Source organism: Hoplias malabaricus, chromosome Y (genome assembly GCF_029633855.1).
Source record: "Hoplias malabaricus isolate fHopMal1 chromosome Y, fHopMal1.hap1, whole genome shotgun sequence".
NCBI lineage: Eukaryota > Metazoa > Chordata > Actinopteri > Characiformes > Erythrinidae > Hoplias > Hoplias malabaricus.
Window position 1 is genome coordinate 51,938,951 of NC_089820.1, and position 21,219 is coordinate 51,960,169.

The 21,219-nt window shown below is 38.6% G+C and overlaps 1 protein-coding gene across 23 annotated transcripts in view; it reads right to left on the bottom strand.

The window, feature by feature from the left end:
• LOC136677867 (MAP kinase-activating death domain protein-like) overlaps nucleotides 1-20,922 on the bottom strand; it is a 50,966-nt gene extending 30,044 nt beyond the window's left edge. For 13 of the 23 annotated variants that reach the window (XM_066655552.1, XM_066655547.1, XM_066655557.1 and 10 more), the window contains exons 1-9: nucleotides 20,681-20,922; nucleotides 10,551-10,764; nucleotides 9,646-9,923; nucleotides 8,722-9,046; nucleotides 4,216-4,525; nucleotides 3,707-3,838; nucleotides 3,314-3,427; nucleotides 3,082-3,162; nucleotides 82-138 (exon numbers count right to left, since the gene is read on the bottom strand). In XM_066655552.1, coding sequence (XP_066511649.1) covers nucleotides 82-138; nucleotides 3,082-3,162; nucleotides 3,314-3,427; nucleotides 3,707-3,838; nucleotides 4,216-4,525; nucleotides 8,722-9,046; nucleotides 9,646-9,923; nucleotides 10,551-10,609 — 1,356 coding nt within the window. In that variant the 5' untranslated portion in view covers nucleotides 10,610-10,764; nucleotides 20,681-20,922. The remainder of the gene's footprint in view (nucleotides 1-81; nucleotides 139-3,081; nucleotides 3,163-3,313; nucleotides 3,428-3,706; nucleotides 3,839-4,215; nucleotides 4,526-8,721; nucleotides 9,047-9,645; nucleotides 9,924-10,550; nucleotides 10,765-20,680) is intronic. The other 10 variants (XM_066655549.1, XM_066655560.1, XM_066655562.1 and 7 more) reach the window with 1 other exon arrangement.
• Nucleotides 20,923-21,219: the final 297 nt, after the last annotated feature.

Here is a 21,219-nt window from a genome sequence, read left to right on the forward strand (position 1 = left end):
CATGAAGTGAAGGCACAGAATGTATCAGGACTGCGTGCAAGTAGGGAGCATTGCAAGTTCCAGGAGCAGAGATAGAGGAACCTTGGAGTCAGACGAGAAGATCTGCTTTTGGGTGATCACAGTCAGCCTAACCAGACACTGAGGAACACATACACAAAAAAGACACACAGAGCCAATGTCACATGACTACCAACCCCAGACAATCACTGGGAAAGATCAGTAGGTCATGTGACCAAAAAGTCGGGAAGAGAGAGTACAGTGTGTGAACATTGAGTAAAGCAAAAAACTGAAAAAATGGAAACGAACAGACAAATTGAGAAAGCAATTTTACACAAAAAGAAGCCAAAAAAATAAATAATATGGCAGGACAAATACAGGAACACTACATTAACAGAGTGAATGGACAAAGGAGATGCTTTGTGACAAATACAGACAGAAAATAGTGCTGTTCAATAAAAATAAAAGTCAATATCACAGTATTTGAACAAACATTTTAAACCGTTTGTTTATACTATAGCTGGCATTAATACATTTAATAAACCCTTGCTTTGAGTTCTTGTAAACCTTCACCAGACCAATACCACAATTCCAGAAATTAAACTGCACATTCTATCTGCCACACCCAAACATTTACATTCAATGTAGTTAATAGGGACGCACATCACAAATTAGATCAATATCGATAAGATAGTTGCTTTAAATAAGATGCAATGTTAATGTGGCTACTAAACTGGGTCAATATCAGTGTTGATCTCACAAGTCATAGTCACAATTTCCAAACTCAAACTATAAATTATTTTTAGGTGGGTATCAGCAAATAGTTGCTACCTTAGTAGTTTTTGTAATTTATTAGTATTATTAATACAAAAGTCAATACTGATGCATGATTCACATTCTGTCCTTTCTGTTGCATAATATTTATATTGTCCAGCACTATAGTCAGTCAGAGCTTCCAGCCAATTAGAACATCCATGGTTACCAGAGTGATAACCAATAAGTATAGAAGCAGAAGATGTAGATCTGAATGAATCACTTTCCATGTGGGAATAAAAATTATACCGAAGCTTAATGCCTTTATTTATTAGGATATGACTTCTCTTAAAACCTTCATGTATTCACATCAATTAACCACAACACAGGTTTTCCAAGATGAGGAATCTATCAACAATATGGATTGGAGATCACAAATCACAATACACAGGTTTTCAATGTATTGTGTCTGATTCAGATTTCATCATCATTTTCAGAACCATGATGATCTGAATATCCAGGCTGATTTAAAATGTATAATTTTCTTATGAAGATTATATTTGTAAGTAGGGGAAAAGTATGATGGCAGGTGAAATATTAAGGTATATCTTATTTAAAACAAATAAATAAAAAAACACCATAGTCAAATATTAAAGGATGACTAAAACAACTGAATAGAAAACATTTTACTGTAGCCAATAATATCAAGATGCTGAGATGCATTTTAGCATCTTAAGCATCTTAAGCATTGTTAATAGCTTTTGTTAATAGATTCAGAGGAGTTAATTTGTATTCTGAATCAGTTTTGGGTTCTTGATAATACTTTGCTGTAAGTGCTATAAGGGTTCTACAGGCGGGGTTCTGGGGTTAGTTACTTTAGAACACTCAGGCTATTACTGGATCCATGAATGAGATGGACCCAGAATTCATTACCTCCAAAAGCTAGAACAGACAAGGGAAGGAAGAAATAGGCATTCATTAAACTGCATTACAACAGAACTGTACAGTTAAACAAACAAAAACAAAAACATGTTTTTTTTTTCTTTTTTTTCAGGAGAAACAAAATCAACAGTTTGTATGTATATTTAGGGGTGGGCGATATAATGTCGTGCAAGATAATACATGGTTATAAAGTAAGTTTTTAATTCGATAAGACTTTTGCGATATCGCAATATTGTGACGTAAGAATGAGCCTCTGACGTGGGCATGCGAACATGTCTTCAGCTCTAGCTAATGCTGGGGGTATACATCGATACATGCCCATATGCCTTATATCGAGTTTCCATCTGAGCACATTTATAACATTAGTACATTAAAAAAAGTGCACAAATGTCTCATTAAGCTCTGTTTTTCTCTCTCACACACCCTCACCTACACATGCTAGTGCACCCACGCTCGCTCGCACAGCCAAACAGACACACACACACTCACACACACACACACAATGCTGTCCTGCTATTGTTCGTGTACACTGCTGGAGCAGTTCTCAGCACATTTATCGCTCTCTCAAATCTAACTCTCTGATTATTGTAAGTAAGTCAACAAAGGACAAAAATGAAGTCAGTGGCAAGGTTTTAATTCCAAAAAATAGCACTGTTAATGACTTGTTTGAAACACGGTTCTCTCCCTCAGCCAGAGAATGCACTTCTCATTGGATCATCACTTTTATTTGGCCAATTAGCGGCCAGACTTAACTGTCCATCATTCAGTGCTCAAACCAATAGAGTCACACTCCCGCTATCAGGGGTTTGTTGGTTTTGTGGCGACGCTGAGAGAAACAGGTCAATGCTTAAAAAAAAATTAAATAAATAAAAATGTTATTTTATAAAGTAATTATTTATACATAAAAATCACATTAGATCATTTCATATAAGATTAAAAATAATATTAAATTATGTATTTGTGAAGACACCATTTGTTTACTTTGATACACAAAAACAAAAAAAAAAAATTAAGCAGCACATTGAATGCAGGCAGTTTGTTTCTTAATGCTAGTTTACTTGAAGTGTGCACTGTGTAACAGTACTATCTAGAAAAAGTATCAAATCGGCAGATACTCAATAATTAAAGGCTCATATTTCTTAGGCATACAGTTTTATAATTACAGTTAGATTATACAGCATATTCTTTTTGGTGTTAAAAATAAATATTTTGACATTATATTTTGTTATCAAGATTTTTTGATCATATCGCCCAGCCCTAATGTGTGTCTGTATATATATATATATATATATACACATACATACATACATACACACACACACATATACATACATATACATATCACTATATAAACATTTTTGGAAAACGTTTTGGGATATTTTTGTTTACTTGTTTCAGGTGTTTCTTCAGCTCTGAAGCTTCTGGTTCAGGTAAAGGTGGGAGCAATTCTGCATTGCTAGGAGCAATAACCTAGGAAGAGGCAGAACAAACTGTAAATAAAACAATGATGATGAATTAAATATGAAATTTAATTTAATTTAATGATGTTAAATTTAAATATAAAATAGGTGAAAATTAAATTCTGGTAAAATGAAGGACTGGGTAGCTACAGCTTACTGACCTTATTGCAGTCCAGATCCACTAGCCAAACATCATCAGGCATCTTGAAGTCTAATTTATAGAGAAAGAAACTAGCAGGCACACCAATAATATATGGTGTAGGTGCTAGCAGAAGCTTGACAGAGAAGAGAGAATGGAGAGAGGTGCACAATTTCATATTCTGCAATGTTCTTATCCAGAGAGACTTGCAAATCAAATCATGTTAGAGGTAAAAATGTATGTAACTAGAGGATTCCGTTCAAGATTTGATTGCCCAATGATTTACCACATATTGTCAAATTAGAGTTGTTTATACAATTGTAAAGTAGCTTGAGAATTCTGACAAAATGTTGCTTTTCCAGTAATATTTACCCAATAATTAAGTCAAATCTAGTGGCTTGTAATTTCATGATACCTGTTCGGCAGAGGCCATGCATGTGGGAAGCAGAGGGATAACAGGGAACATGTACTCCAGAGGGTAAATCATGGCCACAAATGCCATCACACTCATAGAGAGAGCATTGTAATCTCGAGACTGCAGTACAACCTACAAACAGCAGAGAGCATGTGAGAGTCAACAGCCTACTACACCCTAAACGCACAATGAAAAAGGAACTGATGAAAAGTTGGGACTCCAGAATTCTTTTAATCTCTATTCAAATTCTATGCTGAAATGTTCAGTTCATTTTGTTCTCAAATATATTTTCTAAGCCAGACTGAAATGTTGGTTTTAGGCAAGGCTACAGTTTGTCAATCGTGTGTATGAAAAGTGATCTAAATTCAAAATGACAGAGTAAGGTCCAAATGATGTTGAGTAAAAGATCAGTTGAATACCATGCAGGCAATCTAAATATCAAATTTGATAACCAACGTAGGGTGCTTACAGAGCAGGATGCTTTTTCATTAAGACCCCCATTCTTTTACCTTGTGCTCCAGCAGGATGCAGCTGAGCACCTGTAGGCAGGCATCCACCCCCAAGAGTTCCAGGGGAAGGTGGAGGGGAAAATCCACCAAGCAGAAGCGTGAGGAGTCCGGCAGGGCAAAGGTAAGTGCCGGCTGCAGTTCGTGTGGGAGCACCTCCACATCCACACGTCGGAGACCTGCTACAGGCACTGGAGAACGCAATAGTCGGTACACCCATGACTCAATCTCCCTCAGATCCTGAAGTAACTGATTGCCTTTCTCCTTCTCCTCTACAGACAGAGCGCCGGTGAACACACGCCACATGGCGTCCCTGAAAGTTAAACACACACACGGATGGTCATGCCTTAATTGAAGGTGGATATAAGGAACATTTTTTCGGTGCCTGCTGAGCAATACTGTAAGAGACCAACAGTGAATGAAACAACATCTATTCTGCTACCTGATGAGGCTGACAAATGCAGTTCTCCATTTTAGGATACTAACCAACATGAACTCAAACCTAGTTTTAATTTATGTACTGATAATATGGTTTGTTCATAGATTCAGGGAATACACTTCAAAAAGCACTTCAGCCTGGAGTTCCAGACAGAGTCTCACACACTCATACACCTCTAAGCATTATCAGACTAAAACAGACATATCCAGCTTAGCTATTTTTATCCTGCTGCACTCAGTTTCCCCGGTACATTTCCACACTGTGTCATTTAGCGGGTCGCAGTGAAGTGAAATAGCAAACAACATTTCAGAGATACATTTCCGCCAGACTAATCAGTGTTTGCGTGTTTTTAAATCACTGGTATTTTTCACTTTAAGAGCCATTGTCCAGCATCCACTTGCATCCATTTTGTTGACTGGGGGATCTGTAAATCATCATCTGTCACTTCCTACGCTTCCCACAATTCACAGGTGTTGACACCTTGGAGGCAGGGGAGGTGATGACACTGCAGCAAACAGGCCTATTAATAGGACTATTAGTCACAATGACTTGTGACAACTGACAACCCTTAGACTACACTGTCCATCCTCACCTCATCCTTCTTCATTCTCTCTCTGCAGGGCACATCCTGCTCCCTCTAGCCAGCCATTTTACACAGCTGGGCAATGTGTATCATGACGGTGCAAAAATAATGCCACCATCATTTCTGAAGGAAGCAAAAATCTAAAAGGGAAAGCAGGGTTCTGAGGTATTAGACCACTGTGTTGTAAAATTGAATGCCCTCTAAGCCTTTTATGTTATCCATTCAAGTGGCAGAGAACCAGAAATAGCACAAAAACAGTGGCATCTGGCAGCTAATGGTGAGGATTAGGCCACTAATCAGTTTAAACCAATGTTGGTTTTAAAAAAAACAAAACAAAAAAACAAAACCCTAAGCAGACATTCTGGAGCTTGCTGAAGCACTATGCAATAAAAATGGCCAAACAATTCAGAGCTACCTTCAACCACTTATAGAAAAACCATTTTTCAACAACCACAAAGAATATCTTGCACTTTTCTGTGAACGTTTGACAGAGACAATCTAAATTTACAAAAAGGAAAGGAAATTTGCGTCTTGCTTATTATGAATATACTATACTTTGTAAACCCAACCCAAGTAGGCACTTAAAACAAAACATTAGATGCTGGTTCCCCATTCCCCTCCATGCATTTCAGTGTTCAGACATCTCATGTTTCTTTCTGTATAAGAAATACGTTTATATTACAAGATTTCTTTCTTTTATTTCATGACAATTTGAATAAATACTACACATAAACCGTAAAGACGATGTTCAAGATATTAATCAAAAAACAATTTTTATAAAATTCTGATTATGTTTCCTCACCATCTGCTGCTCTCCAGTCTGACAAGTTAAACCTCAGCCACCTACAACAGATTTTTCCCCTCAAACATAACGTTCCACCTTACAAAACGTACAGCTTCTGAACATAAGCAAACCAGACAACAGTGTTCCCCTACAATCCCCTTTAACTTAACTACATAGTTAATGTAAAATAAATACATTTTAAAAAATTAAATAAAATATTGCAGCACTGCTCCCTATTCGATGTGCTTTCTATGATACAATGTCACATATCAGTCTCAATAACCTACCACACCTCAGAGCAAGGTTACAGACTGCGGTTCTCCCGAGTCAAACACTTAGCCCAACCTAAATCCTGGAGAACCACACTGAGCTGCATTCATAGCTGTAAGCTCAGCACTGAAATTCATTTTTCCTCAAGACACCAGACAAACGGGAACTTATCGCGTGGGTTGTGGTCAGAGTCGGGGGGGTTGTGGCTTTTATGCCAGTGAGAGTAAGCCATAATTTGCTCATGTGAAAGCCTCCCACCTATTGCAACCAGTCCCTGAGGAGAGTCATCAACCTCAATCTGTCAAACTGTGCTTCACTTGTCTCAGACTTACATAAGCACAGCTCTCTCTTATTCCACCTCTCTCTCTCTGACTCTTTTACTGTTCGTCTCTCTTGCTCTCTTACTTTCTCACTTTGCCTTTGTCTCCCCTGACATCTCTTGCTCATAAGCATCTGTCTCTTTCAAAAAACAAAAACTGAAATCACCACCATCTATGCAATGTATTAAAGCACTGTCATGAGGGCTGCGTTCCCTCCACTTGCTGCTGTTGAATTAACTCTTACTGTAGGCCCTCTTAAGAGCTCTGAATAAAACCAGAGCACAGCAGGGCCCATCGGCAGTAACAACAAACCAAGAGGACAGGACAAGATCACTTCTGTAACTGTAAAAGCCAGCAGTTAATGGTTGTGTGTTGTCAGAATGTATCAACACATATTAGAACACAATGTCTAATGTGTGTGGCCATGCACATCTGATTAATGCCTTCTAAGGTCTGTAAAATCCATGTGCACTGACGGAGAGAAAGAAACAAGAAATAGACAGACACAGAGAGAGACAGATAAACAAGCACACAATATTGCATCATCCTATAAAACGAGAATGAAAGGTAATGCCTGAGTCAGAACTGCCCTTTTGAGACAAATTCATTACACAAATCAGCACACTACTCACTAATATACAGTGCACCTGCAAGACAAATAAAGACAATATCTAGTACAAAGGCCTCAGGGGTGTAATGTAATGCAATTTTTTTGCTTAATGCACAATGTTCAGTCCCTCTGTCTGGAGCATCTGTGGCTGAGACAATTTTTTAACAACTGAAATATCAAAACAGCTTTGTTTAAGGCACTGGCACCAGTGTTGCACCTTAAGCTCTATGTCTGTGAACAGCTCTTACATAAGACCCCCAGAGGCGAGCACTATGTGGAAATTAACACCGGTCATTTCACAGTATTATGCCAGAAACAGATCTTCATTTTAAATAAAGCTCAGCCTATAAGCAGGCTTATAGCTCTCAGCACTTCAGAGCAAATCAAAGAAGCTTGGCAGGGTAATTCAACAGCAAACAAATTGAGGCCTGAAAACTCAACTGTGACTCTTCACAGTAGTGGTTGCTAGGCTACATTAGAAAAGGCTTGGTTGAGAAAAAAGGAGGGGGTGTGTGCCCTTGTTCACGATGCTTATTGATCTGAATGAGGGAGCTAAAGCACTTATGAAGATTGTTTAATGGCATGCTGGAGGGGTTAGCCATACCTTGCAGTCACTCACTGAATCTCCAGTTAAAATAGTAAAACAACTGACCTGCTATTATGTGACCTCACAGCAAACCAGTTATATAACTCGAGATAATTACCATAACCACCGTTCTCTTCCCTCTCACTCTGATATATTAGTCTCACACGTTCTCTCGCATGGATGCAATAGTTTTCTCATTTTCAACCAGTACATTCTTTTTATTGTTCTACTTTTAATAAACCTCATAACTCATTACTTATTTTTGCGATTACATTTCTCCCTAAAGGCAAGCAGTTAAGGAGGATTCACATGCAACACTAAATAACACAGTGAGAGATACAGAAAGAAAGACACAAAGAGTGAGAATACCTGATTGCATCATCCTACAAAACTTAGCATTAACACTAGCAAAACATGCAGAAGAGATCGAATAAGCTGTGTGTTAAACTAACTTTTTAGAGTCAGATGAGAAACATGTTACAAAAACTCTTGGTCTTTTACATTGTACATAATAACAGGGTCATTATATGATCTGATTTTGAGCCTTCGACCAAGTTAAAAGCATGAATCGATTTATCTGTGGCACTCATTTTTTGAATTCTTCTTCTGCAAACAGGGTTTTGTATTCTCTGTGTACCAATCTGTTATCCCAGACTCCAGTCCTGTTTTTTCTCATTTATAGCAGAGCAATGAGTCATGTGTGAATATGTCAGAGGCATTGTCACTGCTACACAAAGACAATGCAAAAATAATTTTATTGAAATTAAAATGTAGTTATAAATATCTGTTTTATGCTCAGTGGTCAAAACTGGATCTGACATTATACACACGAAAAATGTCACATCAGGTTTCATATACTAATATAAAGATGTGAAACTGAGAATTAACTCAGACTGTGACTTCCAGGCTGTACTCACCTCTGAATGCCTTTGGCAATGCCGGGTCTCTGGTTAAGCCGGTGGCTACAGCAGTCCACCATGCGTTTGAGGATGTACAGACACTCCCTAAAGGTGGAGAAGAATGGGTAGTGGCTCAGGACACACAGGGACGTCAGGGTGCTGTTCCGGTTCCGTGCTGCAGCCCTGTTGCCTTTTGGTCGGGGTGATTTCCCACCGACCATTTCACCAGGTGGTACCATCCCATCAGTGGCCGGGGGCACTATAGAGTCACCCGACAGAGACAATGTGGAGGGGTCTGACTTTTCTGTAGCCTCAACTGCAGGGTCTGTCTGTAGGGGCTTGTCTGTTTAAAAATGGAAAATTGGAAATTTAGCTACTGGAGAATAATGCCCACCCCAGGCGGGTGGAGCTATTGCAGAGGGGGCTTGGAAAGCTAAATAAATACATACATAAAGCATGTCAAAAAATTATGTCACTTTGTTTTATTTTGTTGCTGTTTTGTATGAATCACAATGTTTAAAATTAATGCTAGTTTGGAGTTTGGAAGCTATATATATATATATATATATATATATATATATATATATATATATATATATATATATATATGAATATTCTTATTGGGGAGGTGAGATATTTTATCAACAAAATAAATTATTATAACTTAACCTAAAATTATATAAAACAATCAAAATCCAGATGGCTGGCTGCAACAGATTATATAAAGACTAGATTACATATTTGTTAAAGTGCACAGGGATATAAATTGAATAAAATTACCAATAAATAAATAAATAAATAAAAAGCTCGACTGAATTCAACCTCATTTAGTGTGCTTCCAGAAACTGAAACACACCACAAAACCAAAAAAAGTGTTGTATGTTTGATGCTTCCAAAAGGTGTGACACTAAACCATGCTTTAAGTGTCTAATGACCCCTCACCTTTCCCCTCTGATCGTGAGCGATGGTGACTCCTCTGGAATGACCGGTAGAAGTTGACGCAGATGCCATAGCGTGTAACACCAGAGTCCTTGTCAGTGAGCGTGAAAACAAAGGAGGAGTCATCACGAAGGCTGACGCGGCGCTGCCTGATACTCAGACAGCCCTCAGGCTGGCAGAAGAACACCACATCAGGTGGAAGAGGGAAGTCTGAGTGATCTTCCAGTGGGTAGCGCCTCAGCAGTTGTGGTGTCTGGGCCACACTGTCACTACAGGGCTGCCTTATAGGGTCAAAAAAAACAGAAAAGGGATGTAAATAAAAACAAAAACTCTTTGGCCAAATAAGCAAAAAATAAATAAATAAATAAACATAGTTTCTATTTAGCCAATATACACTAGTAATACATGGCTGATCAGTCAAATAATAATGAACATTTTACAACACCTGCTCTGTTGAAAAAAAATCTGTTAAAATCCAAACATGTTGTGTTTAACTTTTACTTCCTTTACTCTTGTTATTTAATAATAACATCTCCCTAACCTACATCATAAAGACTGTTTACAGTGTGATTAAACCAACAATGGCATGTATAAACATTTATGCTTGTGTTTCACCCAAATTATATCAGGCATATATCTTTAACCTTCTTACCTTGTCTAGCCTGTGGTCAGAAATACATGTAATATAGGTTTGGTAAACCATAATGTAAACACATCAGCTTCACTAACAGAATGCAGTCAAGGGCTGCCATTCAGTTCAAACACAAAGTACTATGAACAAGCATACACCTCAGGTAAATGTCTGATTCAGACTTACTTGTTAAACAGCTAGGTCTACACCCAAGGAACAAAAGCTATAGATACGGTCATACAATGAATTCATCACCAAGAACGCAAAAACATACTACCTTGCTCCAACTACCACGAGATAGTCCAGGAGGCGGGGACACATTTTCTTTTTCTCCATCTCTGAACGAGTAGTATTAAGTCATGGCAAGGGTGGCAAAAATAAACTCTCTTCTCGGATGCGGTCAAATCTCAATGCAGTTGGGCTAGGACGGGGTGGACCTAGATAAGCATCTGGCAACCATTGTGCTGACAGCCATATGAGAATGAGTCCTCCTAGAAGCACAGAAAAGAGACAAGAAACATTATGGAGGTGATGTATCCTTGTTTGATTACTGCAGAAAACCACTGCACCTACACTGTCTCTGTGAAAGCCTCAAATGGTAACAACCAGGAATAGGTCAGAACTTGCATTTTTCCCACACATTTGCAGTTTCTAATAATGTACCAATAACGTTCTACTATCAAAAATCTAAATGTTGCATCATGTCCGAGTTTCTCGAGCACCTCAAAGGCTAGGGCAGTTGTAGTTACTAACTTTGAAAGACGAACATTCCTAATTTTTCCAAAACACATATCCTAAAAGCAAAGTGCAATGTTACTTTAAAATTGTAAGCTCACACACAAATATGCCACATGGGTTGGCCATGTGTGTTTAAGCTCCATCAGCACATGTCTGCCAAAACAAATATAGTTGTTCAAACAAACTTGCTCAATGAGAAGTAGAAGAGCATTAACAAACCTTTCAGAAAACATTCAGAACCTTTTGACAGCTTTGGATCTAATCTCAATCTGTAATCTCAAAGCATTAAAAAATACATGCTGTTTAGGCACAGATATGTTAGGGGTCTGATTACCTATTCATACTTCCATTCTTTTATCAGGGCCAAATATCACAAGAAAAACAAAAGTCTAATCAAAATGGCACACTGTAAACCTATAGCTACACAGAGATTACATTAGGGGTATTATAGTTTTAGATTTTCACTAAAGAATAACCTAATTAAAAATATGCTTTACAAAAATAATTCTAGAAATTACTAGTAACATTATGACAAAATGTAAAGTTGCAGATACATAGACAGCACTGGATAACATACAGGGGGTCCTCGACTTACGACATTGATTCGTTCCTACGTTGCGTCGTAAACCGATTTTCTGTGTAAGTCGGAACATACGTACATATTGTATGTAATTAACCTACTGTAAGCACTTATCCTATCCTCCTCGGTCCCGAGCCGCGTAACCGTGTATTCTTCCGCCGCGCACACCAAACACAAAGTTCACGTTACGACGTTTATGACGCAAAACCACTTAAGTCGAAACAAGGCTTTATACAGTAAATGGGAGATGTGTCGTAACCATGAAACATCGTAACTTGGGACTGACGTAACCCGAGGACCTCCTGTATTTTTAAAAATTAGTTTTGCCAAAAAGTTCTCCAGGCATATGCTATTCAGTTATTAGCAGCTGTGTAAGTGAATGAGTAAATTGACTGCAGTTTATACCTCAAAACAAACACAGCTATCTATTCATTCATTCATTGTCTGTAACCACTTGTTCAGTTCTGGGTCACGGTGGGTCCAGAGCCTACCCAGAATCACTGGCTGGGACACACCAGTCCTTCACAGGGAGAAACACACTTACACAGTCACAACTACGGACAGTTTTGAGTCACCAATCCACCTACCGATGTGTATTTTTAAACCATGGGATAAAAACAGAGCACGGGGAGGAAACTCATATAGCCTAAGTCCTGCTTATCCCTTGTGCCAAGATTGTGCCGCTAACCCATATTCAATATTTACAAAAGCATCAATATGATAACCCTGAGCTACTGAACCATTCTTGTTTTTATTCATCCATGCCCAAAAATTAATCAAAGCCAAACTCCAGACTAGGATTATGCTATAATGGAGCAGATTCCTGTGCAATGTTACATTTCAGTGTTATGGGGCCTGTGCATGTTATTTTCTCCTGAGGTATCTCAGGTTTCGTGCTAAACTGGGTCAGTGTTTTCTAAGGCTCTGAATGCATGTTCTGCACTGCAGACATCCTGAAGCTCACACAGAGACACGGGTCTGAATAGGACTGTCTGGTATGCTGAGAACACAGGCTGTGTGTTCAACTGCCTATTTTTTCCTTCATATTTCTGAGATGTAAGAGTTTGGGGCTGGATGGCTCAGTGTAGCATTACACTAAACCATCTAGTCCCGAACTCTTACATTTCAGATATATGATGGAAATGTAACCAAAAATACTGAGTAATCAAAATAAACTTTATCAACGACCAGGACTAAAAAGAAATGCAAAAGGTTAAGTCCAATTTTAAGATTTAACAACAGAAAGATTACATCTGAAACAAAATCGAATCTGCCTGCCAAAGACAAGTGCACTCAGCAAGTCTTCCTAGGGACCTGTCCAGTAGAATGCATACATTCTGCTGTTTAACTGCCATATGTTCTGTTGGGGGCTTTGACTCAGAGATTAGTAGGCAAACTCTTCTGCAGTCGTGGCACTTTCGCCTCTTCACCTGCCTCCCCAAACATTTCAGGGCAGAAGAGGAGGAGGAGATATGGAGGGAGATGAAGCACAGTGGCCTCAGGCCCTTTTTGTGAGTAATACATCAATAATAACACCCCCATTTGTTCTTGCAGCATTTCATTTTTTGACACCAGGAATCACATACTGTTGAGTCATTCTTCACTTCAGATGGAAGGCTACAATGTGGTTTTATAGGCCATTTCACTTTGGATAAAGACAGAGCAAGTGTTTTAAGAGAGAAAAAAAAGGTTCCTTGTTTCTTCATTGTTCACATACCCTTGCATGTTCAGTCATGCAAACAGTCCGTGACAAGCATATAAAAATACTTATGGAAGCTTGATATCAATTGTAAAAAAAAGTACTGAAACAGCAAACATAATTGGCTGGACCAGTTTAATGGAAAATTTAGTGAGTGTAGTGCTTACTCTAATCATAAACATACAAACAAACAAACAAACAACAATAATAACAACACATTCTGCTTATTAAAGTTATTCAGATGTTGCTGACAACCATCTCACATATATTTCATATGGTACACCGTAAAGTGAAGTGCTGCATGAATAATACGCTTAAAACAAGTACAGAAGTGTCATCGATGAAAACCACAACAGCACCCTCGTACTTGAGCAGTTCCTAAATGTGACTGAGTATGTGAGGTGCAATTCCAAATTGTGAGCGAGTGAGTCAGTATGTATGCAAGTGAGTAAGAATTGAAACAAACCAGTTCCATGAGGTGCTCACGCAAACATGTGGATAGAAAAGGTAACAGACATTTAATTACTTTTAGTGTTTTAATTGCAATAATAATGGGAAAAATACAAAATAATTATAGAACAATCCTAATTAAAAATAAATAAATAAATACATTTAGGTGGGTGTGAATGTGAGAATTTGTACGTGAGTCCATATGTGACATAGTTTTATACTGTATTGCATTTACTGTATGTAATTGACCACTAGGTTTCTCCATGTGAGAACAAAAATAAACAAAAGGACAAATAATGTGTTGTTTACAGTAATGATACACTGGGCGCCGCAAGTGTGCCTTGTGTTTGACTCTCTAGTTTGCTTAATTGTGGCATATTGAACACATCCAGGACCTCACTACCTCCAGAGACTGTGTGTACATGTGACGTCAACTGATCTGCTTCTGTCACGATCACCGAAGCACTACAATCAGCTACAAAGTAATGAGATTCCACTTGGTCACCGTGGAAACCCAATCTGCTCCTCACCACTTGCACAGCTGTGATGTTGTTTTTGACCGGATTACACCAGGACTCAATCGGCATCCAAATTAAGTAGGACAACAAATGGCTCAATCACAAGACCTGCATTTACACAGCTCTGGTGAAGCAATGGATGTGACCGCACTCCTCCTCTTCAGCTGGCTGCAAGTGGGCGTAAAGGTGCTCCTTGCATCATCCAATTGAAATCACCTCATGCTAAATCCATCATACACTGCACTTGGGACACATCACACCAACACTTCACAATGAATATGAATTGGACACATGATATACCAGATCAATGTAAGGTTGGGAACTGCGTAAAGTCAGGAACTGCAACACAAGGGGCGCTATTCCTCTCACAGGTTAGGATCCTGAGATTATACCTGGCAAAAACTAGATTTTGCGGTCTGCAAACCATATTTACATAGATTTGAAGACCATCCAGTCTGAGAAGCAGCCAGGTATAATAGTTCCTGGTATTTAGAATCATGATGCATTTTCAGGATTATCTGCCAGTGCCAGTGAAAGCAAGCACTCACAACAGTAGAGGGCAGAGTAACAGTGGTGAAAGTGGCCCATCTCCGCTGGTGTAAAGCATCCACAAAGACAAAGCAGTCTGCAAATGGGTCCTGGGTCTCAGACTGTGAAAGTCAAGCCAAGCTGATGAGCTCAAGTTATTTTTTATTATGTATCATGGGAGCCAATCATTCTGGAGAGCAGGGTCAAATGAAATAATAACATGCAAGGCAGGTTGAGTAATAATGATACTTATTCTCTTAATCTGCAGTGGTCTAAATTATATCAAGGGCTAGTGCTGAGAAATGAAGATTATATTGCTAAAAGGGGCAGGAATTACTCAAATGAATGTCTGCTTGGGCATCTTGATCAGGAGATGTGAGCTGAATAATTGTTCTTTAAGTTTTTTTTCTTCTTTCCTTTCTAGGTGTTAGCACTGGCTCGCTCTGGCAGTGCCTGAGCTCAAGGGTATTTTATGGTGCTTTTCCACCGCATGGGTCCGGCTCAACATGGCTCGGGGCGCTTAATGCTTGTTGCCTTTCCACTGGCAGGGCGCCCCTGCGAAATGAAGCCAATGACTTCGCAAAACCCTGTTTCTAAGAGGAATCGCTGGCTTTGAAAACTACAACAACAGCGGCGATAAAGTTAGGCGCTGTTTACTCATCGTGTATTTGCGTGTTGTTCCGCGGCCCAGTTCTAACAGATCAGGTTTACTTGCTGCACATTTGGCTTTCACTGGAAATTTTTCCGTTGGCCATCAGCCCAAGGGGAATATAAACCTCTAAAGAACACCTCAAGGTAATGTTACAAGCTGCCGTTATGAGTCGGATAAAAATGAATGCGAAAGCTACCGGAGTTTGTGCTGGATATGAATGAGCTCTGCATTTTTTGGTGACTGACATGGCTTTGGCCAATCAGCGCTCTGCAAGGTTTAGTACCTTTTAGTACCTACTCTGCACGGCTGGAACGCAGTGCGAGCTGGGACTGAAAACTTACCGGTTTGAGGGACCAGGTACTATATTTAGCCAGTGGAAAAACACAAGAGCCTTGTTAAGTTGAGTAGAGTCATGTAGGTTCCGTGCAATGGCCAATAGACTCTAACCTATATGAACTAACTGCAGTACAACTTCAACTAAACACAAAGCACCTGTATAAGGCGCTCTGTCTAACAGTATCCGCTAAATGCCTTGAATGAATATGTTTATATATGCAAACAAAATTGCTAAAAATGTAGACACTTTTTGTATAAAACAAATATCAATAAAACACTGCAATGCAATCTGTAATTCTTCATTTCCTCTTTTCTGTGGAAAATTATGAAAAGAAGAATCACACAACAGCAAACAAAGAGCATTGAGCAGATGGCTTATCTTCTATCAAGCAAGAACGGAGAATACTCCATTTACTAAATGGAATCATCATCTGTTCCCAAATGATTAAGAAGCATCATTAAAGCGAATTATTTGTTATTGTGTTGCAGGCATCAAATTCTAAATTTGTTACAAAATAAAGTCATGTTTGTCAGTGACAACGCTAGAAACCTTTATTTTGTACTTTTGTAAGTAATATAAAGATTCTTGCATTAGACAATCATTTTATTGCATTTGACAAAACATCTTAACTTTTCCACAGTGTTTGTATTAAAACATTAATATAAATGCAGTCTCCGCATTAAAAATATAGCTCAAGTCTTCCTTCACAAAACTCACAGCAAATAAGACCTCTGTTCCTCCACCCAGAAAGACAAACAAATTCTCTGTTACTCATAGCAGCAAGAACCAAATACTACAAGAGAATTTCTTGTGAGAATGGAGAATGTTAAATATAAGAATAGAAAATACACCAAATATCAAACACTATAAGGTTTAGTTATTATAAACAGCACTTGAAATATTTACTCTCATGTCTTTCGAACCTTATGAATTCTAGGTTGTTGAAGTTTAAAATAAGTAAATGTTTTAGGCACCAAGCTCAAGGGTCCACACGGCAGGTTCCCAGCTTACAGGAGATTTGCTTTGCACATGATCTCAGTAGTCCATAGGGGCTGCCAATTTTAACCACTTATATAGCTGTACTGCTGACAGTACATCGGGTTCTGTTCTCTCTTAGTAAGTGCATATATTAAAAGAAGTCATCCTCTGCCCCCTGGATTACATTTCAAATAATGAAGCCTGTATCTGATGACCATTATCAATTACTGCAATAACAGCCTTCAATAACAGACATAATCATTTTTCCAGTAATTTTGAGGAGGCTTTTAACCCTGAAGCAAATACATGGCCAGGCCAAATAAACTAACAGCTTATGTGCTGAAGGACACGAGAGGACAAAGAAACAATCGAGAAGAAGAAAGTATACTGCCTCTGATATTAAACAACATTTACTTCTAAACCATTTTTCTGAAACTTCTACAAACATTAAAATACTCATTACATTTATCCTTACATGAGCCCTCCCTAGAAACAACCGGGAAAATTCAAACCAACAAAAATTATATAGCCCAGGTCTATTCTTTGTCAAAAATACATGACGTTCCACAATGTCAGAAAACAAATGCACCACACAAAGAATATATGTATGTATGTATGGATGGTAGTGAGTGACTGAGTGAGAATTCAGTTTAATACAATGTTTGACATCTAAAAATTAACAGAAGTAATGAATAAAATCTTTGAATAAATCCACATTTTAAGAACTATATCCGTGTATTAAACAGATATACTGGTTTTACATATAATAGTCTTAGCACTCACCAAAGACAAACAGACATTTCTCTGATGCCTTTAAAGATTCATTGCGTAGGGCAATTCATCTGGAAAGTAAATGCATGGTTGCCAACAGTCGTCCCACCCACTAACAGCACATATGCTCACTAAAAAAGCTCTGTGGTCTCTGATGTGCATTCAGGACACACTAGGACATCCTAGTAGAGGAACAGGAACAGCCGAGGATGACAGAGGAACAAGAGAAACAAGGAATCAAGATTACTGCCCATAAAACCATTAGCGTGAACCAATCCCAATACACTGAGTGGCAGATGTCTGATGGGGGTCTTGCTTCACAATAGAGGCCCCAAATTGAAGCTCTCGCAGCAGTTGGTGCCAATCAATAGGACTGTGCACAATCTAACTGCGAACTATAGACTAGTGCTATTACACTAAGCACCTTCTTCTCCAAGGCCACAGTTTTTTTTTTTCTCCTATAGTTTGTAATTATGTTATTCCAGTATTGTATCATTGCACATTTTCATACCATCCTATGCTGAAAAGATTGAGAATAAATTAAAGAATTTGGTGAAATATTTTAATAGAAATCAGAACAAGCAATATTAGATTTTTAGGACATTATTTGAGAAATGCATATCCTGTGATCCTATGAAATTTAGACATATTCAGAAAATGCTGCAATACTGAAGTTTAGGAAGAGGAATAATCACCGGGCTCTACCATGAAAATAATATTTTCTTATCAAAGTGGCACTTCAATAATCTGAAAATATGGATTAAACGTGAATAACATTTTACACCAAACACAATATTCTCTTTAGCGAGCAGCAGTTCCGACGGGGAAACCGAGCAGACAGAGACATCAAACAGTAATGTCAACCAGCATTAAACAAACAGATGAAGGAAGAAGCACAGGTCCACTCAAATCCAATCACCCTCATAGACTCTGGCGAAGGTCTCCTGATGACAGCCTGAGATCAAAGCAGCAGAGCTGACAGTCCGCTCTTTCGGCACACATACGCAAATGTGGAGGAGAAGTGACATTAGCACAGATCGCAGAGCAGGTGCAGAGCTAAATCCAAACATAGAGAAACCATATCACACATCCACAGTGAAAAAGTCTGCAGCAGTAGATATGAAAACCCAATATGTGTGTGCACACAGGACAGCAGATACAAATTTAAAGTGGTTAAAAATGTTAATGGAAACTCTCAGTGATGGACACTAAATGTTTTATATGCCCGAAGCCATTCTGGTAGAGCTTGACCATTACCGGTTTACACGGCTGCTTCAGGCATCAGCTAGGCTATTTTGAGAAGCTCTCTCCATATAATGGCATGTCACAGCGACAATCTGTTCTACAAAAAGGGAATGGATTCAGCAAAAAAAACATAATTTTCTATCATAACTGGCAATGCTGGCAATATGATTTTATGTTTAAGAAACACAAAAGTGTTGTAAGAAAGAGACTGATGTAATGCAACTGTAGGCAGCTCAGCTCAGCTCAGTGCGAACTCCAAGAAAAACAAAAGGTAGCCTGACCTCCTCCCTATCATTCAAGTAACAGACTGGTCATGCCTTTTTGTTTTCACTCATTAAAGCACAACCCGTACACAGCAATAGTGTGACTCCAACACCTGTAGACATAAGCCATTCTAATAGAATTGTCATGCTCATATTATTCCAGATATAATAACTGGCTGAGTTATTTTTACACAATGCCGAAATCTGCTTATATGTGCACTTCTAAAATGGGCACGATGTAGACAACAGAATGGCAATTTCATCTCCTGTGTCTCCTAGGAATAATCATTTCCATTGAGAACTGGCATCAGATCACATCACAGGCAAAAACTCTCATGGCTGGAAGCAGCTCTTTCATTTCCAGCTACAGAAAATGATCCCATGCTTTGTTCCAAATAATGGCATTGGGATGACCACAATTACTGCTCTCAAAGCTGATTCAAGCACTCATTTCCCAACTCATTCAGCCTAATGGTCTCCCTCCAGAACACTGAGGTACTCACAAAAATGACTAAACTCATGACATAGTTTGATAGTCCTCACCCACGGATGTCTCATTTCATGCTGTATCAAACTTGCATTTCATTCTATACATTATCTGGTGTTATGTCATGGAAACCTGCGTAGTCAAGTGTCTTGTATCAGGAGGAAAAAGGAGCGAGAAGCTTGTCTCTCATTTCAGGTTTATTTAAATTTAAGATGAGTGAGAATACTGCTTTGTCCAAACATTGCACATACACATTAACATAATCAGCATTAATTCCAGTATAATATCTGATTACCACAATCTGTATTATCGGAATTGTTCATTAGACGTTAGAATTGCACAAATATAAGGTTAGCAAATATACTGAAATAAAGATAAATCAGTCAAATGAATAAAGTCAAATCAGTCAAAATGAATAACGTTTTTTTTAACCAGCTAATTAACCATGTATGCCTACTTTGTAATTATCTCCATATTCACGTTAGGTACTGTGCAATTCTCTGTCCTCCTGTCTGAAAGAGAAGCAGTGTCCTTGTGTTGTAACGAAATGTCGAAATGTGCTACAGCATCATCCTTCTCAGGCCAATACATACTGACACGTGTGGATGATAATGTAGTCATAATAATAAGCCTTTATTTGACAAAATGCTGACTGTAATTTTCAGAAAACTACACAATGTTGCCCTGCCTACCTGACGATGCACGTTTGTCCTCCAACAATGTCAACATGACATTCAGTACATATAGTTGTCCATTAATTCGTTTGATTAAAAAAGATGTCGTGTAAAGTCACCAAGAGATTCTCGTATCTACGACTAAAAACAGTTGTAATTTACTGGTTATTAGCAGCAGCTACACTAAGCTGGGGTTGGCTACTCACTCTAATTTTCCGCTCCACCTTAAAAACGCATAGTTTGTATTCTGGTGCCTGAGGGGCCAGAACGTGATCGTAACGTCATTTAAGGTGGAACGAAAAATTGTAACAAGAAACTGTCAAATAAAAAGCCAACCTCAGTTGTGCTACGTTATACATTTACAAAGCGTGCTATCGGTTTATTTCTGTTTTATCCATTTTGCAAAATGGCAGTAATGACAGTGAAGTAACTACAATAATCTCGACAGTGTCTGTAAATTAACCACAACGAAGAAATCGTTACTGACCTCCAATAGCTAGCAAGCGGATTCGCCTGCTAACTCACTAGCCGTCGCCGTTACGACGTCGTCTTGCCACAGAGATGTATTTGATTCCCTTTTTTTACAAAACAAATGTCTGCAGCGTTTCATATCCTCCGGACATTATCGTGTGGAGCACTTCTCAAAAACTGCAGACCCTGTTTCCGTAAGGTTTACCAGACTGAGATGTGTCGTTAGATTAAATCCTCCCTCCACAGCACAACACTCATTCGTTCTGTATCGTTCGCACCTGAGTCGACTCATTGAATCAAATCTTAAGGTAAGAGAATCGATTCTTCAAACAGATTCTTTGAATTATTTCTGTGAATCGATTCTATAAGACTGACATTGACGAGTCGATTTTTACAAAGAGTAATGACACGTCACATTCTGCAAATCAGTCAGCTACCGCTCCCTGATGACGCCCACCCATGACACATAAATAAACATGAGAATCATAACCTAGACTGAGTACTTCAGCACGTTTTGGATTATTTTGTCTACATACAGGGGGCGGCACTCACACA